Source organism: Protopterus annectens, chromosome 2.part0 (genome assembly GCF_019279795.1).
Source record: "Protopterus annectens isolate FY-2018-M chromosome 2.part0, PAN1.0, whole genome shotgun sequence".
In the NCBI taxonomy this organism is placed as follows: Eukaryota; Metazoa; Chordata; order Ceratodontiformes; family Protopteridae; genus Protopterus; species Protopterus annectens.
In genome coordinates, this window is record NC_056728.1 from 1,081,577,468 (window position 1) to 1,081,599,325 (window position 21,858).

General features: G+C 40.1%; 1 protein-coding gene across 1 annotated transcript in view; it reads right to left on the reverse strand.

Moving 5' to 3' along the window:
• The window catches only part of BNC2 (basonuclin 2), a 2,846,732-nt gene that overhangs the window by 126,779 nt on the left and 2,698,095 nt on the right, over positions 1–21,858 (reverse strand). Inside the window, exons 5-6 of the mRNA XM_044061291.1 lie at positions 16,668–18,640; positions 13,923–14,000 (exon numbers count right to left, since the gene is read on the reverse strand). Of these exons, the coding sequence (XP_043917226.1) occupies positions 13,923–14,000; positions 16,668–18,640 (2,051 nt within the window). The remainder of the gene's footprint in view (positions 1–13,922; positions 14,001–16,667; positions 18,641–21,858) is intronic.

Genomic DNA, 21,858 nt, shown 5'->3' on the forward strand with positions numbered 1-21,858 from the left:
CATGTTGCACTGAGGTTGAAAGATTTTTGTGTCAGGGTTAGCAGATCATTGGGGCTATCAGCGATATAAATGATGATGGAGTCATTTGCGTTCTGTATGAGGGAAGACTGAGGACAGGATGTGTGAAGTTGGTTAGTATGAATGTTAAAAAGGTGGGGGGCCTAGAATAAAGCCTTGAGGCACACCCATTTTGATGGGGGAAAAGGAGAAAGAACAGAGAGCCATTTTACAGACTGTAGTCTGTCTGTGAGATAGCTATTGAACCAGGGTATATAGTTGCTGAGGAGAGGTTGAGTTGAGAGAGTCTGGAGAGTAGGATGGGGTGAGAGACAGTGTCAAAGGCTTTAGAGAGATCTAAAAAGATGCAGGACACTAGTTTATCATTGTCTCCAGCTAGGGAGATGGCAATAGTAAAGAAATAAGTGCAGTAGTGGTGCTGTGGTGAGGGTGCAAGCCATGTTGAGTAGGGGTAATTAGGTTTTCACGAGTAAGGTAAGCTGAGATTTGTTTATAAACACAGTGCTCAAGATTTTGCAGAGGGGAGACAGAGTATGGCAATAGGTCAATAACTAGAGAGCTCAATAGAATTTCCACCTTTGTGGATTGGTATAGTGTGGAACTCTGACCAGAGGGCAGGAACTGTGGATTCACTAATTGAATGGTTTATGAGGATGGAAACAGGATATGCTATATAGTCAGCAGCAGCTTTTAGGAAGAGAGAAGGCAGGTTGTCGGCTGAAGGGGAACATGGTTTAAGTTTGATACAAAGTTTTCTGCTGTAGCTAGCTGGAATGGGTTTTAGTGAGAAAGAACTATTTTGCAGTTGGGGGGTGGTAGGGGGTATGGGGCTGGTTGGGTGGACAGTTTGCATAAGTTTGCTGATGGAATCGGTGAAGTATGAATTGAAAATTGAAGCAGTTTCTAGGAGTGTGTTATGGGGGCAGGGGTTGGGAGTTGAAGGATTTCCTGGGAGGAGAATTTTGTTGACAGTACTCCAAAATTTTTTACGGTTTCTGGGTTCAGTATTTTGGGTTGAGAGGTAGTAGTTCTTTTTGTCAGAGTTTGTGTGTTTTTTGGTTAAATTTCAGAGTTCCCTATATTGTCAGTAGTGTGTGGGAGATTTAATCTTAGTCCAGAGTTTCTAGATGCAATCCCTGTTATGGATTAGAAACTGTGTATAGTTGGAGAGCGAAGGGGAACACCATGATTTGACTCTGACAGTTCTGAGAGGGGCAAGGGAGTTCAGAATGTTTAGAAAGATGGAGTTGAATTGAAGGACAGCTTCATATAGAGTTAGGGAACAGAGGAAAGACCAGTCAATAGCAGAAAGAGAATTACTGAATGTGTCCAGGTTGAAGAAGGTTAGTATTTGGAACTCTTTAAATTTATGAGGTCTAGAGAGGTGGGGGGAGAATCTTTGGACACATATAGAAGATTGGTCACTGAGCGAGTCTGGTAGGGATTCAGGGTGATGACAGTGGTCAGGCTTAGAGACAGGTATCCAATCAAATACACAGCAGGTCTTTGTAGGTTTATGAAGAAAAGTGGGTAAAGAGATAAGTTGGGTGTATCCGTACAGGTGTATGCTGGTGGTGGAGAGTTAGAGAAGAGGGTGAGCCAACGGATGTTAACATCGCCTAACATTGTTTCATGACATACCCTGTCAGACAACCACTGTAGGATTTTGTCTAATAAGGGTATGTTTTCTCCAGGGGGAATATAGAGGGTGACTATGGTAAAAGTTTTATGATTGTTGAGTTTGCAGTTGGCCATAATAAATATATATATATATATATATATATATATATACACACACATATGTACATATATATATATATATATATATATATATGTACATATATATATATATATATATATATATATATAGATAGAGAGAGAGATTTGGTCTTCCCCACCTTAGTTATTAACCCCCTGCCCCTTTTGCAAGTTAATTTCCCTGTTTTGACTGGTTATAGTCACTGATAGTGGGAGTAAGAACTAATTGATGAATCCCAAGTGGATATATATATATATATATATATATATATAGGCTCATAGGTTCATACTAGGCTATCTGCCCTAGGGCATTTATAAGCCTAGCCAGAGTGTGTTTGGCTTTCGCCACCCATTTTAAATGAATTTTGCTATGCCCTTTTTCGAGGTTAGTATTCTGTGCCTCTGTCTAACAGTGACACAGAAGTGATACCCTGGGTAAACCTACTATCTCCCATCCACTCATCAAGATTCCTCTTGAAGAGAGTCAATGGGGGACTCTGCCTAACCTGGACTGGGATTTTATTCCAGTGTGAAGGGAGCCTCTGGGTTATGAATCTGTCCCTCCAGCATGTCCTATTTATTACAGTGTTGAGGTTCAAGTCTCTCGAGCATGTAGCTCGATGGGATTTGGATTTTCTGAGGTGCAGCATGTCCATTAATTCCGGGTTGGACATGGCTTTATACGTCAGGCACAGATCGCCTCTGAGCAGGTGGTATGCCACTGAGTACAGCTGGAGTTTCTTTAACCGGGCAACATATGGCATTTGTTTGAGCCCTTTGATCCTCTTGATGAGGTACTTTTGGGGTCTTTCCAGTTGCTGCAGGTGTCTGGTAAGGTACATCCCAAAAGGGGCATTGTACTCAATTATGGGCCTGAAGATGGATAAGTAAAGAGGCACGATGACCTCCCCTGATCTAGATGTGAATCCCTTCATGATTAAGTGGGCTATATAAAATGTTTTTCTAACCACTTTGGCAACATGGTTGTCAAATGAAAGATTGCTATCAACTTGGGTCCCCAGGTCCCTAATTACTTCTTACGTACTTAATGGATTATCACCTATGTGGTAATTTGTGGGCACTTTGTTTTTGCCAAAGGGGATGACTATACACTTTTTGGCGTTTAGCTTGAGGCCATGGCTCTGGCACCAGTTGTCTGTTTCTATGAGGCCCTTTTGTAGGATGCTTGTGTCGGCTGGAGAGTCTATTATGGCGCCCAGTTTGCAGTCATCTGTGAACTTGGTCAGCCACAGTCCTTACGTGTTAGCCTGTAACTCCGAGAAATATATACCTAACAAGAGAGGTCCCAGGACTGAGCCTTGTGGGACGCCACTTGTAACTGGTTTGGAGTCTGACATGGCTCCAGCAATTCTAACCATGTGGGTTCTGTCCTTGAGCCAGTTTGCAACCCATCTAGTGACATAGGGGTTTATATTTAAGCTGGTGAGCTTATCTATAATGCTCGAGTGAGGTATTGTATCGAAGGCTTTTACAAGGTCCAGATAGGCTGTGTGGACCACTTTCCCCTCGTCAATGGCCTTGGTGACTGTTTCAAAGAAATCAACCAGATTTAAGAGGCAGGATCTGCCCTTAACAAAGCCGAACTGGGTAGGATCCAGTGTCTGTAGGTCCCCAATATCTTTATTTATGAGGTCCATGATGATCCTTTCCATAGCTTTGCAGACCAAGCTAGTCAAGCTTATGGGGTGATAGTTTCCAGGATCCGTTGAGGCACCACCTTTGTGGAGAGGGACCACTGTTGCTGTACGCCACTCTTTGGGTTCATATCCTGTAGTAAGGCTGAGATTGAACAGTAGTTTTATGTTTGGGTTTAGTTCTTCTTGGAGTTCATGTAGGACGCAGCCCAGGACACCGTCTGGTCCCATTGATGCTGTTTTTTGCTTTGGAGAGGGCGGCTCTTACCTGAGCATCTGAGATGTCAGGGGGGCAGCACTCTGCTGGGATAGATATTTGCCCTTTTGGTGGGGAAGGGGGGGAGAAGTTTGCGCTGAACCTGTCAGCTAGGATGTTGGTAATGTCTGTGGGTTTGGTGTATTTTTTGTCATTTTGGACTAATTCTGAGCATATCTGGGAATTCCCACCCAGGTTCCTAACATAACTAAAGAAAGCCCTGTGATTATCCTTAGTGTCCTGTGCAATTTTTCTCTCGAAGCTGGCCTTAGACGATTTTATGAGTGCCCATAGTTTTTTGCTAATACTGATCAGAGATGCCTTCCCTTTTTGGAATTTTGCTCTATCATGTAGTTGCTTCCTCCTTCTATTGTATAGTTTGTTTATGGCTGGGGTCCACCAGACAGGACGCCTAACTTTGGAGGATTGGGTCTTGGTTTTATTTGGGATTGCATGATCCATGCATTCCTGAAGGTGTTCATAGAATGCGTTTATAAAGGATTCTGCGGTCTGGGCCGTATTTTCCACAGGCCCGGGGACTTTGAAGGATTCCACCTCGGTTTTGATGAGTGTGAAATTTGCTTTAGAGAAGTTTTTCACTGTGGTTTTCTGGGCAGGGGCTGGGGTCAGGATGTGACTATCTAGTGAGATTAGTTTATGGTCTGATCTTACCAGTGAGGGATACACTTCTGGTCTGGAGCATAGAGTCCCCATGTTGGTGATGATCAGGTCCAGTATATTGTCCCCTCTTGTGGGAGTGGCAACAAGTTGTTCCATAGATTTTGAGTTTATAAATTCTAGGAACCTTTGGGCTAGGGTGTTGGAGCTAGAGTAATGCTCCCAGTCTATGTTAGGGAAGTTGAAGTCGCCCAATATAATGGTGTTTGGAGAGACCTTCATATTTTCCAGTGTTCTCAGGAAGGCCGAGTGGGGTTCCTGGGTTTGGGAGGGTGGTCTGTAGCAGGCTATAAACTGGAAGGCAGTTTTACCCACTGTTAGTTGCACATGGATAGTCTCTGATGCTTCGTGCTGTGCCACCAACCTGGAGGTGTGGGTATCTTTGACGAATACTGATACTCCCCCTACTTTTGTGGTTCGGTCCAAGTTTTGGGGCCGAAAAACATGGTATGAGGTATAAACTGGTAGTGCTGCAGTGCTCTCGGGAGCCTTGAACCAGGTTTCTGTTACTGCACAGATATCGATGTTCTCCATGCTAAGGAGAGTTTTGAGTGTGTGCATCTTGAGGTTTAGACTTCTGGCGTTGAGTAGCATTACTCTTAGTTTCTTATCCCTTGTGATACCTATGGAGGTGGGTTTGTCTTTTGAGCCTTGCCTAAAAAAGGCACTATGGGGGTGGCAAGAGCCTTTGCCAATATCCGAAAGCCCAGGGGTGACAGGTGCAAGCCGTCCCTAGCGAAGCATCATGGCTTGTCGAGCATGTCATCCCAGGCAGACAGGCATTGGATCCCCTTTGAATGACACCAATACTTAAGCCAATTGTTGAAATTGATCATCTTGTCTTCATATTGTGGCATCATTCTTGGTGAGGGTAAGATGCTACTCAAGGTCAGGGTCATACCGGCCTGGGCTACATGCTCAGAGAGCTCCTCTATGTCTCTTTCAATGTAGTCCAGGGAGGCACATCTCAGGTCATTAACACCAGCATGGACAATGACTGAGTCATATTTGTACTTGCCTTGGAGTGACCTGAGTGCTTGTGTTATGTGGCAGATCCCAGCGCCCGACAGGCAGCTCACCGTGACCTTCTCCTTGTTCAGCCTGGTGAGTGGGACGTCAGTGTGCCTGACGATAGAGTCACCTATTACAAGTGTATCAGGTATGTTGTTTAGCCTTAAGGGCTGTGACTGTTCGACACACTGGCTTTGTGAGCTATGTGTTGCATGTGTTTTGATTTGGGGTAGCGGTTGCTTGGGTGCCTGCTTTGGAGGTCTCTGCTGCTTAGGCAGATTTTTATTTAGAGCCTCCGAGTATGTTTTTGTGTGTTTATGTGTTTGGTTTGCTGTCGTGGTAGGTCTATGTGAGACTGGAATTGTAGTGGGTGTGGTTTCCTTCTCCTCCTGGCTGGTTACGCCAATACTGAGTTGAGAGAGCTTAGCCTCCAGTTTGGCTATATGGTTGCATCTCTCACATGTGTTGGAATTTGTTGGGAGGAGGAGAGGGTTGTCTGTGTACATGAAGCAGTTGTAACATTGGCTCAAGATTCCCAGATTCACCAGCTGGACCAGAGAGGAGATTGACAACTGACCTTTGGACATGCTAGAATAGTATTGGGAATTCCTTTATAATTGAAAAAAAGGGCCAATGGGGAACAAAGTACTCAAGGGGAGTTTGTGAGGGTGTAGTGTTTTTAATTTTTTAGTGCTGACTTATATAATTGCTTTAGTGAGCAAGTGCCAGGCTTTAGAGTGGGAATAGGGTGTTTATTATGAGAACTAGATCAGTTCTAAGGGAAAAAGTGAAGAGCAGACTTTGTGGAGACGAGAATGGTTTAAACCCAATTAAGCAGCGCTGCCCGATGCTGCGCTATGCGTAAAATCGCGCAAAGCCGTGCTAAAGTGGGTTTTATACAGGGGGACTTGAAAGAGCTAGAAACTGGCCCAAAACGGCCAATAGACTACCAGATTCTTGTGCTGGGAACACTCCTCCAGGGATAGAAAGGCTGCTCCAAGCTCCCCACTGCCACTGGTGAACAAAGAAGCCTCCCTTTATCCAAGAAAGGAAATGGGCAACACAGGAACTTTCCAAAAGTCCAGAATACAGCAAAGCCTGTATTTGGACTACTATTGGTCAAGAAAGATGGGAAACAAGGATATATATATATTTTTTGCAACAAACAACAGGAAAATGCAATAAATATGTAACACAGTTTAGCGCACTTGAGTGTGTAGCCTCAACAGGTAAAAGCAACAAACAGGACAAACTTTAAAAGTGCAGGTGCAAAAACAACTTTAAACAGTTTAAAACAGTTCAAGAAGCAGAAATACTTGCAGTTTAGCTAGATCGGACAGTCGCCCAGGTAGTAGCAGGAAAACAAACACTTTTATCAGGTTAGCAGTCGCTCTTTTAGCCTCTCTGCTTCTAGCGCCACTCTGCAGGACCACAAGGAGCTTGGCTGAGTAGTAACAAGCGCAAAAAATGCGCCAAAGTGGGTTTTATACAGGGGGACTTGAAAGAGCTAAAAATTGGCCCAAAACGGCCAATAGACTACCAGATTCTTGTGCTAGGAACACTCCTCCAGGGATAGATAGGCTGCTCCAAACTCCCCACTGCCACTGGTGAACAAAGAAGCCTCCCTTTATCCAAAAAAGGAAATGGGCAACACAGGAACTTTCCAAAAGTCCAGAATACAGCAAAGCCTGTATTTGGACTACTCTAGGTCAGGAAAGATGGGAAACAAGGGTAACATTTTTTTTTTGCAACAAACAGACTACCAGATTATTGTGCTGGGAACACTCCTCCAGGGATAGATAGGCTGCTCCAAGCTCCCCACTGCCACTGGTGAACAAAGAAGCCTCCTTTTATCCAAGAAAGGAAATGGGCAACAAACAGACTACCAGATTCTTGTGCTGGGAACACTCCTCCAGGGATAGATAGGCTGCTCCAAACTCACCACTGCCACTGGTGAACAAAGAAGCCTCCCTTTATCCAAGAAAGGAAATGGGCAACACAGGAACTACCAGATTCTTGTGCTGGGAACACTCCTCCAGGGATAGATAGGCTGCTCCAAGCTCCCCACTGCCACTGGTGAACAAAGAAGCCTCCCTTTATCCAAGAAAGGAAATGGGCAACACAGGAACTTTCCAAAAGTCCAGAATACAGCAAAGCCTGTATTTGGACTACTCTAGGTCAGGAAAGATGGGAAACAAAGATATTTTTTTTTTCTTTTTTGCAACAAACAGCAGAAAAAATGCAATAAATATGTAACACAGGCTAGCGCACTTGAGTGTGTAGCCTCAACAGTAAATGCAACGAACAGGACAAACTTTAAATTACAAGTGCAAAAGTGCGCTAAAGCTGGCTTTAAAGCAGGGGGTTAGAAAGAGATAGGAAATGGCACAAAAAGCCAATAAGCTACAGGTCACTGGGCTGGAACCACTCCTCAAGGGACAGATAGGCTGCTCAGAGCTCCCCACTCTCACTGGTGAACAAAGAAGCTTCCTCCTATCCAAATAAGGATATGGGCAACACAGGAACAATAACACAGCCCAGAGATCAGCAATACCTGAAGACTGGACTATTCTAGTTCAGTAAAGGCGGGAAACAAGGATTTTTTTTTTTTACAAAGTAGCAGAAATTAGGTACAGAAACACAGTAAATGCTTTAATTCGGCTAGCGCACTTGAGTGTGTAGCCTACCAGTTAAACTAAGCAAAAACAAACTTTAAAAGTGCAAAAAACTCAGAAATACAGGCAGGAATGCAATAAAACAACTTTGCAGAGCTTATTTAGTTAAAGAAACAGAGAAGTCTATATATACAGAAAAGCAGCTAAAACACACAAAACACTTCAGATGCAGTGCAACCTAGAGCACTTGAGTTGTAGCAATATTAATATATATATATTTTTTTTGCTTTATGCATTTAACTTCCACTTGTGCATCCATGGACCTGCTTTACGGAGTGGCACATAATGTGGCCCACATGTGGATGTCACTTAATTCATTCACACAGATGTTCTTTACTGGTAACCATGATCTCAAAAAACATTTTCCACTAGATTTCCAATCTACATCTTCGCTACACAGTCACACAGCAGATGTATGTCCGCAAGACACAGACTCACACATAGTAAAATGAAAAGCTGACTGCAGACCCTCATTTTACAATTCCCATTTTACTTTTCCAGCACTCAAGCTGCTACCTGAAACCAGGTAAAATGGGTTACAGTCTGTGGTATACACCACAGAGATGGATTTGCATATTAGGGCTCTGCTAACTTATACCTTACCTGGACTGAATATCAGCTTCAAGACCTTGACCTTAGTATCTGAGAATACGATCTTCCCGCTGTTCTAAAATGGATTTCTTGTATTCTACCACCAGAATTGCATAATTAACAGACTTCAATACTAAGCTGGATGAGGTATGCACTTTTACGAAACCCATCCAGTGTGCTAGAATCTTTGCCATGATTAATGATGGAAACTACCTTTTTTTTTAGACAATAAGTACAATGGGAAGGCAAAGATACAACAGCTAGGTCCATTCATAAATTTCTAAACAAAGTCACTAAATTGCAGGGTCTTTTCTACATTTTAGGATAGGAGGTTACTTATCTGGTAAATTACTAATGACCTTACTTAGGTCTTGGAAATAATTCATGCAGAGAAGGACCCACACTTAGACTGGACCACCAGAACTGTAGTGAAAGGATCACAGGAACAGCAAACAGAATGCTGAGATGTACCCATAGGGTGAACATACTGCATAGGGAAAAAAGTAACACTTCTGCTCAAGCTTTTGGGCTGGAAGTATTGGTATGTGGAACTCCACTGACTCCCTAAGTAAAATCATAACACTACTCGACTAAGACAGGACCTGCAAGACAAAATGAGTTGTATTGACAATGCAACAGTTGGGAAGTCAAGCTTAGAGCTATATTTAACCAAGAAAAACATGCTCAAAGGATTAAGCAACTCGCATCTAATTTTTGGATATAGAACATTTCTGGCTCCTCACATATAAAATTCTCTGAAAATAAAGTTTTCTATACATAAAACTTGAGGAAGGTGGTAAATTAGCACCACCATGTAATCATTTAAATCAGTAATAATACCAAAGAAGAAATGTAAATCCGTGTTATGCAAATGCCTTCTTTTGGAGAAAAATACTCAAGAGTAGTAAACATTTTTCTCTTTCTGAAATTATCAGTTGCTAGGTAGATAAAAGTCAATGCGACTGTTGAAAGGACAAACACCAACAATCTTTGGTGTGTTATGCTTGCATAAATGTTAGCCTGGAGCTGTGTACCACTTTCACTATCTAAAGTTATTCTTCAGTAAAAGCAGTGATAATCATCTGCCTCAGCCACTTTCTGTAGCTACACAGATTCACCTACCCTAAAGGTCTTTCTGTTGTATGTTAAGAGCAGCATATTCTCTTACCATTTTAAAGTTACAGGAATTTTATAAAAATCATACAGGACTCCTTTACATGGATTTTGCCTTCTGTAGAAAGTACAGTTGTATAAGTAAACTTAACATAATAGTACATGTCTGAATGATCACTGCTGCAGTAGCCTTATCTATATGGCTTATATCCTAAAAAGGATATATCAGCCAGCCAGTTTCCAAAGCTACAGGGCACTTTCCACACACCCAGTCAGTCATTCAGCTCAAGTTGAGCTGACTAAAATCACAGGTTTCAACACCAAGCCCTTCATGCCAATAGCGAGAGAGAGAGAGATGGTGAGTGTTGAAAGGACAGTGCTAGGAACAAAAATAAATACATACATACATACATAAATAAATAAATAAATAAACGTCCACACCATGGCATAAATAACACACCAAAAAACAAGGGGGGGTGGAGGAAAGGAGTGGCTACTGCAAGCAGTGATCATTCACTCACCTACTGTTAGGGTGCATTTACTTACACAGCTGAACTAGGTTCATTATACGTATCTCTGCTGCTGGAGCCTTAGCTATAAGGGTAGATTAACTTTGCTTAGTACTTTTGGGAGGTGGAAGGAGTAGGGTCCAGGAGTGATGGGAGAATGATCCAAGCAAAGTCTGATCTAGACCTAGCGAAGGAATCAAACTTGCAATGGTTCACAAAGATATGTACAGAGGACAAAGCTGCTGCTTCTAAAATACTTTTACAATCCAACTATTTCTACAAAAGCCACACATGAATCCAAGGCCCTGTTAAAGTGGGCCTTGACCCAGCCTGGAATAGTTTTGTTATGGTGAGTATACCGAAGATAATCTTAGACAACCATTTAGAAATTGTCTCTTTTGACAAAGGTTGCCCCCTTCTTATTACTTTCACAAGAAACCTCCTTCTTACCTTCCCAAGAAATTAACAACTGATCCAAAGATCTAAAATGTTTAGTTCTGTCAAGTCTGATAGTACACGAGCTGTCTGTAGAGATCCATGGTATGGAATATCCCTTCTTCCTCATATGTAGGTTCAGAAAAGAAAACAGGGAGATGGATATTTGGGCTTAATGGAAACTTGCACCAGTTGGGCATAAAAGAAGCATTAGTTCTCAAAGAAATCCTCTCTCTGTGGAAAATGAGATAGGGTTGACCCAACATAAGAGCTTGCAACTCAAATACCCTTCTTGCAGAGGTCAAAGCAGTCAGTAAAACTGTGAATACACACGCTCCCTTGAATAGTCATTCTGACTTGGATTATTCTTGGCTTTAGTGGTTTCCTGAAATCTTTGTGGAACCCCTTGCTATTTCTTCTTCAATGTCTGTTTACCTGGATTTTATTGTTTATTTTGTTTATTATTATTAATACTTTTTGCTAAAATTGGGTTAGAAATCCCCCTAGGAAATTTGGAAAAGGAAGGCTGAAAAATCTTACAAGATTCTCTGTATCGATCTACCCTTTCATCACACATTTCATTTTGATCACCACTGCAGTAGAAGAACCAAAAAATAAATCTCTAGCTAAAGGAGAATTTAAAATCTATTTTTTTTTTACATTGCCTTGCAGGTTCTGACAATGCAGGCAGGCAAAATCCCTCAAAACAGTACCCAAGACCACAGCCCTGGAAGAAGTATCAGCTGAGTCATACACACACTAAACAATGAGTAGAGACATGTACAACTGAAGGAACTAAATTATTTAAAGCAAATGTTTCCTCACAATTAGAATCTGAGTTCTCCTCTGAGTCTGAATCAGAAAACTGAGGAGAAAACCTGTATCTGTCCCATCTTCCAGTCTATATTTAGAATCTTAAATCTCCTTCTGGAAAAGAGGTATACCTCTATCATTTACCAGAAACCACCTTACAAGAGGGCTCAATAAATTAAACCTAAGCCAGACTCAGTAAATTACTCCTGTCTAAAGAAATTTGAGCAGTAGTTGATACATTTTTAGTTTTCTGCTTCTTTTTGATGGGAAAATGGGGCCCAACAGTGTTAACAGCAGCAGCAGCTTCACCATGGAACGACACAACATTCTGACAAAACAGGGAAGTCTTCCCTGCTCCCTCTCCAAGGGCCACTAAGGGGACACCAATAGACTTGGACATGGCTAATTTCCCAGTCCATAGTGGCTTTAGGTGCTACACCAGAGGGATCTGGGATAAAAGATAAGTGATCTGGGGAACAATGGACACAGCACAGTCACTCACCTGTAGCTGAGACAAACTGCTAGCCTGCTATGGTGGCAAGGGCAGTTTGGTTAATTTTTCTTTTTGTGACTAGAAGAATGACCAACTATGGGATTAGTAGTTTGTACTAGTGTCACCCCAAAAATGGTGCCTCTTTCCGGGTGAAAACAAGCAGCTAAAGCCAATAAAAATGAAACGTTTTAAAAGTTACCTTTTGTCACAAAAACCTAGTAAAAAGCATCTTAAAACACTTTGCTAACTTTATAAAGTAAAATAAACAGAATTTATCCACAGAAACAACGATCATCAATTACTTTAAACAACTTTAAGCTGACAGGAAAAAAGTGTGCTCTTATTTAAAAAGAGTGATATCATGACAGTCCATTAAAACACAAACTCCTAGCTTAAAAATAACTTCCTTGAACAGGAACGTATTAATAAATAAATCATTTTTAAAATGGAAGGTTCCCCCCCAAGGGAACTTCTCTGCCCAACAAAGGAACAGCAGAAGCCAACCGTTGTGCCTCGAAAGCCTCAGGAGTGTACTTGTTGGCAACAGGAAAGCTATGAAGAAGTTGGCACCCAAACTTGTCTTTGCATTCTTTTCAGCTTGAGCTGACTGACAGTTTGGGTACATGGCATGTGCCCTGAAGCTTTGGAAGCTGGCTGGCTGTTATATCCCATGCATGATATAACCTATATAGCTAAGGGTACTGCAGGAGTGATCAGTATGATGAACATACATTTTTATGTTCAGAATCAGAATTTATATTAAAAGTGACTATTAAACAATTAATGGTTTTCCAGGGACATTTACCATTGAAGGGAAAATAACATTTTCCCCACTAACCAAATAGCCAGTGCTTCCTTATCTTATGTTTTTTATCAGGATGCAATGGATATTAAGGGAACAGTCTTCAAAATTATTCTTGAATAACAATGACAGCAACTAAAAGTTAACTTCATTTTTCTGTCTCTTTGTACTTTGCCATTCCTCTATATTCCATATGCATTTCTGACACGCACACAGGATTAGACTTTTTTTCCATCTACTTTTTCCTACTAACTTTGCAATTTGTCCTATAAAGTATGACTTCAGGGCTCTATTTTTTTTTCTTTTAGTTTTGTTAGACCTCTTATGCTAATCTTAATTATAAAAGTCATGTACATCTCGAAGATGGAAAAAAAAAACACTATCATTGAATGCCTTTAAAGACTATTTGTCCAACATAGATACACATATTCAGAGACTTCACTAGGGTAGTCATGACTCTCCAAACAAGAAAGGGAAGCAGGCCAAAATAATGAAAAAACATAGGCAAGTGGCCAATGATTTCAGGTGCAAGAAGACCTGGCGACAATACTGGGCAATGTATTCCTTGTAAAGGGTTTGGTGTGTGCACCTACTAAAATTCGAGAACCAGCAGCCTGCATGAGACTAACACTGTCACCATGCATGCAAACAAGAAGGCTTGAAAATGGCAGACAATGGTGAGTCAATGAACTCTTGTTAAGTTACAGCAAGAATTCCTCCCAAAGGAAAGGTCAGACCCAGTCTCATTACGGGACAGCGGAAAAGTGATTTTAAGATCCCTGACAATACACAGCAAGGTGATACATTCTAAGAGAGTTTGAGCAATAATATGAGAAAACACTGACATATGACTAGTACATGTAATACAGTATTTTATGCATTCTTTGTCATTTATCTCACCATTTAGCAGGCAATCTCCCCAGTACTAACTTAATAAAAAAAACATATTTGTGTTCAAAAGTTACCTGTTTACCATAGAAGGAAAATAATGCATACACGAATAAACTACATTATTATTATTTATTGTACACAGCAGTGGCACAGAGGCAGCATAGACTTGAGGAATGAGTGAAGAAGTGTTTCAGATTCAAATTCCACCAGTGACACTTACTCACCCTGACCATGAGCAAGTCTTTTGACCTCCCTGTGTTTCAGTCCCTCCGGATGCAAAACTGGGTAGATGCGAGACCCCACTGTAAATGAGATAGTGCATCTCAGCCTGTATTTCTGGGTATACATATGTTTATAAAAACAAATACATGCAACTGAAAAACGATCACAGACAAGTTTATTATCCTAAAAAAATTTTACAGTTCTAGACATACTTCTGTATAGATGATTTGAATTCTGTGAGGAGAAATAGTTATTTTCTTTTTTTTTCTTCTCTAAATGTTACTACAGAACCAGATTCTTATTCTGGAGGCAGTGTATATAAAATACAAAGAAGTGAAACAATTAGCAGACTAGTTCAATTTTTTTTCCCTTTTTCAATATACTTAAAATGGAGTTTACACAATAAGCCCTGGGATAAGCAATGAAAATAATATGTATAATAAGCCAATTCCAGTAAGATGCACGATACCTGCTGGCAGGTAATTTTGACTAACAGTAGCATAAGCAGCTATGTTCTGCAGTTTGTACACCATATGACTGTTTATTGGTTGAAGTGAAACCATAATTCGTCCACAACATTCCCTCTTTAGACATAGTATTGCAGTAAGAATTACTGGTAATGGTACAGAGGAAACTCAACCAACTGGATTCTCTGCTTACAATCAAAGAACCACATAACCACATATGGAGAAGTACACTACTCCAAGCCTCATTGTTTTGTAAGTTTTGAAAACTAAAACATTATGCAGTTTTCTTAATATAACATAAACCCTTAAACATTATATAAAAACAATGCTAATGAAATAAAGGCAGCTGGTTGTCTCTCAGAACTCCACATGAAAAAAAACATACATTTTGCTAAACATGATTACACCCTACATTGTGTTTTTACAAATAATTTGCAAAGTAACTACAGACAGTTTGTGTTTCAGTCACTTAAATAAAAGACAGAAATGTCAATAAAGCATAAGCAGTTGCTGCTAGTCTTGCTTTGTTTTTAAAGATACAAACACTACTTGAAAGCATTCTTTGGATGCCTTCTCAGATTAAACTTGTAAACATAAAACACAATTAATGTACTTTAGTACTTAAATAAACTTTCAGATTAGAGGCAGCATGTGAAAATGCATGCTGGTTATGAAACCTTGCAACAGGAGATACAGCATGTTGCATCGTTCTATCAGTCTCACCTCAGCTGTTAATATATACAGTGACAACACAGAGTTGCTAACCTATTCAGGCATAGCTCAGAAAGCCACAACAGCATGGCATACAGGCACAAATACAAAAGTCAGTTTCTCCTTCTTTTCTAGATTTTCCCCCTCAGCCACATTCCAATCCAACCTCTAAACAAAATCAAGTAATGGAAACATTAAACACTATTAAATCTGGGTGTAAAAGCTGCACTTGTAAGAAGACAGCAACAAGTTAACAATTTTGTATAAAACATGCTTCTAGATCTCATATTTATTATTAAAATATCATTGAAAGTTGCATAGTATATTCTGATAATTTATTCATAGAAGTAATAATTCAGCCTGATCTCACTACCACTAGTATATAACTAGTAGTGAATTTTTTTGTTTCTGCAAATAAAAGATTCTTACATGTACTCAGAAATGACAGAAATATAATAAAAGATATGATTAACTCATCACTCCTGTTTTACTGAAAACAGAAAGTCTCAACTTCTATTTTTTAGCTTGCTAGCCCAATAAATCCATGAGGAACAGGTACCAGTTAAGCACTGTCCAGTTAAGTGACATGTTAGAGTCACAGAAAGAAAAGCCTAGAAGTACAGAATGAAGCTCATTAGCACTGCACAGTAGCTACAGTCTGCACTGAACTGTATTTCCAGTTTTTACACATTTTATTTTTATTTTATTTACAGTAATTAATGTACTAATTTAAGTGTGATGCTCGTTTGCCAGCAAAAAACAAAAAAAGTTGCCTCTTAAGAACTAGAGGTGAGAATAACAGTGAATGGTCAACAAACTTAAGATTTAGTTATAAAACTCAAATGAATACCATATCCTTAGAACTTAAGTGTACTACCCTAAAAGGAACTATACTAATCAGACGTAATACATAATACCTATATAACTGTAGCATACATATAATTTACCTGCACTCTGCTGCGTCACCTTGCGTTTTTCCTAGTAAGAAAACTACAGATGCATATTGTAGAATTGTTAAACTATGTACTACATTTTAGGTGCAACATAGGTGAGACTGTATTCATGAGTGAGTGGTATAAAAGAACAACCGTGGTAAGGCTAGCCACCCGACGGTGTGAACCTTGGCTCTACATTATTGGCACTGCTGAAGTGACACCACAACCTCATATGCCAAAATGGTAAAAGGGGATGTGGATGGATGGATCTGAATAAAATCAGATGTTATAGCCAAAAAGAGTGTATTATATTAGAAACTGTATCATAAAAATGCCAAGAGCCTGAACTTTATTGTCACTTCTGTTCAACATGCATTTCCTTCAAAACTATGGAAAATTACTTTTTATTTGGCTTACAGTATACTTGCCAATATATTCCAGTTTCATTCACACACACATTTTCTGAGGAAAAGTACAAAAAACATCATCCTAATCAGATTATGAGGCTTAACTAAACATGTAGATCAGCTGTCAGAAAAAAATGTAAAGAAAGCATCAAGGAAATAAAAAAAATTAGTAGTTTGAAATGTACAATATTCTCTAGCTACTGTCTATTTGGGAAATTAATACTAACCTGTCTCTGCTTCGCCGAGATGGGAAGGCTGCATTACAACCGACTACTGTACAGACATGCATCTCTTTTAGGTGTACATTCCTGTAATGAAGCTTCACACTGTAGGAACTTTTAAAACTCTTCCTGCACACGTAACATATCTTGGGATCAGGGCTTGAACAGGCTTCACCTTCTGGGGAGAACTTTTGTGGACTGTTGTAACCCATGGAGGAAGACAAGCATTCATGAAATGAAGCCATGTTGACTGCTCCACCATTATATAGCCCGTATTGACTCATGTAGAACATATCATAGGTAGGGTCTGAAAATTCTTCTTTAACCTTTATTACTGGCTGATGAGGTGACATATTACAGCTTTCATCAGGTTTGTGACTGTTCATCCTAGCTTTAAGAAATGCTTCACTATGAAACTGAGGTTCTGTCTCCAGTGAATCATCACAGTGTTTTGGCTCTGAAGTTTCAGAGTCATTCTCAAAATCTCTATCATGTTCTGGGTCCTCAGATGTTAAGCTATCTGCCCTTATCATTTCCACCCCTGTAACACTTCTATCATCATCTGGCTTGGAAATGCTTTTTGCTGATAAGCCAGGACTCATCTCTTCATGGCAGTGATTATGATTGTCATGGCAAACATCATTACAAAGTGCATCATCACTGACTTCTTCATCTTCATCAAACTTGTCAGCTGTGTCAATAACTTCTTTTTCAATTTTTACTGGCATACTTGACTTCCTAGGTTTCTTTTTGGGTGTAGGGTCCGTGCTAGGTTCATGGGATGGTAAAATCATTCCAACAGTAGGTGCCTCTGCAGTAGGGGTAGGAAGTGCATGTTCTATGCTTGGTGGTAAAATTGGACTAGTTGGCAATGAGGCAGGGGGACTCGCAATGTTCTCAGAGGTTAGTAAACTTCTGTAATAGGGAAGAACAGGTTGGACAGTCTTCAAAGCAGAAAAGACCAACTGGCTCTGGAGGGGACTTGAAATGACAGGATCAAGTGGAGGAGTTGTGAAACCCATAGGTGGGCGACCAGGGCTTGTTAAATTTAAGTTTGACTTTGTGCTTGCTATGACAGGAGTAGCTGCTCCTGTAGTGGCACGAATCAGATCTTTGTCACGGTTGTTTCTCAGCATTGGCATGTGCAGTCGAGGATTTGGATTAGCACTGTGACGATTGCGACTTCTCAAGGAACTAAACACCATATTGCAACCATCAATTGTACACCTATGTTTTATTTTCAGATGTACAGCATTGTAATGAATTTTAAGGGTACCTTTATCATAAAATGTCTTACCACATGCATTGCAAAAAACCCTTCCCTTTCTGGAGGTAGAACCGATTCTTCTTATCCTGTGCATCCTACTTGAGCTAAATGAATGATGTTTGGGTTGTTCTGATTTACTTATGTCATTAATAGGACGAGAAGTTTGAATAGGTGAAATACTGCTTGGTTCTGTTTTAGGCTCCACATTTGTGATACTAGCCAAGGCATTTCTGCTAGGAGTACTTTCATTTCTAAAAGAGGATGGGGACATATCAGATTCACTGGTTTTGGCAAAGTCATTTTGAACCTGAAGTGCTGTTTCACGTAGTCTCAGTCCTGGCTGCTCCATAAGTAGGCCATTGGGAGGTAAACCAAGAAGTGGAGCAGAAACAGGATTAATGTACTGAAATGGAAGCAGGAATGCTAAACTATTGGGGATGTTTTCAAAATGGTGAATGCTGGAAGGGTTGCTGTTTTCAAGGTGAGAAAGGAGGCTTGGGCTCCTGGTGCGGTTGTTGCTTTCAATAAAAGTCCTTATGTCAGAGTCTGTCTTTGAAGATGGCACAGCCACTGCTTGCCCTTCTTTCTCCTGAATTGCCATAAGCTCAACAATGGATTTGGTTTCTCCAAACCTCAGGAACTGTTGAAGGGTGATAATCTCTTCTTCCCGTGACATGATGGTCCAGCGGTCCAGCACCTTGCCAGCAGCATCCTATAGGCCACATCAAAGAAACAACAAAAACAGAAAACAAAAGTTACATGGTGATTATTTACAATATTTGACATAGCATATTGTTGTCTAGTAAGGAAACAGAACACTGCATGTACACACCCCCCCCCCCCCCCCCCCAAAAAAAAAAAAAAAAAACATTAAAAGAGGCTGATCGATAATTTCAGAACTGTCTGGCACTGAATATAATTATCAGAGCAAAGTACATACCATAGCAACTACTAACCTAAACTGTATGGAACTATGCAACTTCAGGAAAAAATGTCGTATTTACCATGCAGCCATTGTGCATATTTAGTTTGCTGAATCATGTATATTTGTTGTGCAGCCAACTTTAAGCAAATAACCTGTATGTTGTCAGTATAGCAGGCTTTCTAAAAATTGTTTAACTGTCACCCTGCTCCTAAAAAACAGCCAGAAGGACAGAGCAACAATATAGAGATGAGCTTGAAAACTGAAACTATATGCAATCATCCACTCCAGAAAATATAAAGCTACCATAAAAACTTTATATTTTTGAGAAACTACAAAAAAATCAGACACAAAACTACTGACAACTGAGTGAAAATATGTCCAATGCATACAGCAAGTATGCTGAGCCCTCTAATATTCAATAAACTAATATGCAGACAAAACATAATGGCTGCTTTAATGCTGTTTTATTTGATTATTAACAGTTTTGCTAACTAAAAGAATTTCATTGTAGCACCATTCCTTTCTAATACAAGACTAATTGGCAGGCACCTTCAAATAAAACAACTTATTCAGGCACAGTGCACAGATACCAGTAAGGTTGAGCATAATACAATAAAAAGTACAAAAAGAAATCATGGTTGACATAACTAAGGAAATACAATACAAAGAGGCAAAACAAGCAGTTAGGATGCAATTTGCTGAAATGAAGGTAGATTACAGCAGAAAACAATCGAACACAAAATAATAAAGCAAAAACTTTGCACAATCTTTGCACATTGCTATTTAATGATAGATAAAGGAATACTACAAAACCCCAGGTCCATATGTATTCAAGGAATATATTCTAAAACTGAATTTGACAAAATACCAGATGCTAACATACCATTAATAAAATATACACGCCGTGAAATGTCTCATATGACTGAGTGGCTGTGTAGAGACACACTATTCCACACTGGAGTGCAGATATGAGCTAAAAGTATTAAAAGTGCAAGAACATCATGTGTGCGTTTATAAAAAGCACCTGCAGAAGCTTAGGCTCGAGGGTCTCCTAGGCCAAGACATTTAACAGGGAGATGAGTAGCGCAAGTGCCAACACTATTGGCTGAACAGTCTACAAAACAAGAAAAAAATGACTAAAGGTTCTTTCTTGGGTCATTGTAAGGCTAAAGAGAATATTAGATTGTGGTAGGAGGAATAATTAAATGGAAAGAACATAGCTATGCCTACCTGAGAGAAAAGTGTATGGTGCACAGGATGAAGTAATGAAACTTGAATCCAAGTTGCAGCCTCATAACACCAGTAACAATATGGGAAATTATGTGAGCTTCATTCAGGGACATCTAGGACAGTTTCATTAACAACTGCCAGAAAGGCTGATCCAAGAAGGGCCAGAGAATGATCCAGCGTGCACCCGGTGCTGGAACTTAGCCACTTTCTGATTTTAAATAAGCAATGCTGAAGTCTCTTCAACTTAACAGTGACAACAGAACTATGAGGTGCACACATTAAGTACTTATCTTTAACTCCTGCAACAAATAAGCCAGTTTTACTGACAGTATTAGGATGGCAGCTCTATTCATCAAGATTCCCCTACATCTCACACCAAAGTGAATAATCTTAAAATTCTCTGAACGGATGTTAAGAATAGTGCCAGCTAGTTTTGCAGATGACACAAATCATTAAGTAGTGCTGGACTACATCCGGCTGCTTACATAAGAAGAGACGAGTAGAATCATTAGCAGTCTGTAAAATATCTAATTTACCTGTGACATGCGGAGAATGCAAAGGAGGTATGGGCATGCAGCCTTAAGGTACACAAAGGTCAGGGGAAGGTAATGCAGCTAAGACATTGTTCTGTTCAACACATCATCTGTTTCATACAATTGGCTAAACAACTTATGAAACACCTGACTATCCTAAGTGTGGCTATTTTGGAGAAGTAGGAAGAAAGAATGAATGATCGAGTGAAAGAATCTGGCAATAATGAAAGAAGGCTGTTCTGTTGTAAGACCTCTGTCCAAGTTCCTGAAAGGCTGGTTGGCTTTATTAAAACCGTTTATACGGTTAACTTTACAGAACTTGTGCTAGATTTCCACAGTACTGAAAATGCTCATTCAGTCATTTACTAGCTGATAATCAATAATGCCAAACAGGGTGGGAGTTACAGTTGAAATAAACTGCTCAGCGGGTCTTGTGAGGTGAGTTGCCAAAGATGTATGGATTTCTTGACACTAGAACACAGACATGATGTAATATGTAATGGATTTCTAGATGCAAGTTGGGATCCTGCTTTATAACATGCTTTCCCTATACACTACTACACCCCTTTTTGGAACACTGATAATTCAGTGTGCATATGTTCTTCTTGAAGTTAATTTTCTAAAGCTATTAACAGTAGGGAAAACGTCTGACAGCAAAAAGGAATGCATTAGTAGGTGGTTCATCAATATGGCAGAGAGCAGTTAGGTGCCTCAGGTTCTCAGTTTGAGAATGGAGTTAGCGGTGATATGAATTGGAAGAAGGTGCTGAAATTAATACTCCAGACAGTATGAAGGTGATGTCAGATGATGTTCATTTCTGTTTTCTATTTATTTTTAGTGACCTGTCCCTCATCTTGTCACCACTGAGGTTCACAGTCTTGTGGCTCATTTTTTTGGCAGCATCAAAACATCCAAGGACATTACAAGGGGAGGGGGAAACATGGATTATGGCCATCTTCCAGCAAGGGTTAAGAGATTTTTTATGCTCTTAACTTCTTGCGTCTCACGGCCAGAAGGCAGGTACTCTGCTAATGTTGGACTTGGAGTTGTGTGCTGCTGTTGATCTTGTCCTCTGATAGGTTCTAACAACAGAAATGGGTGAGCTGACCTTGGTTGTTCACATTGCTCCTCCTGTCATTGCCCTCTACCACCCACATTAACTATTTGAACTCAAGTCACCCTCAGCTTAGTTGGGACTTTATGGCACAGAGACGGCAACGATTAGACTGCTTTCTATGAAAC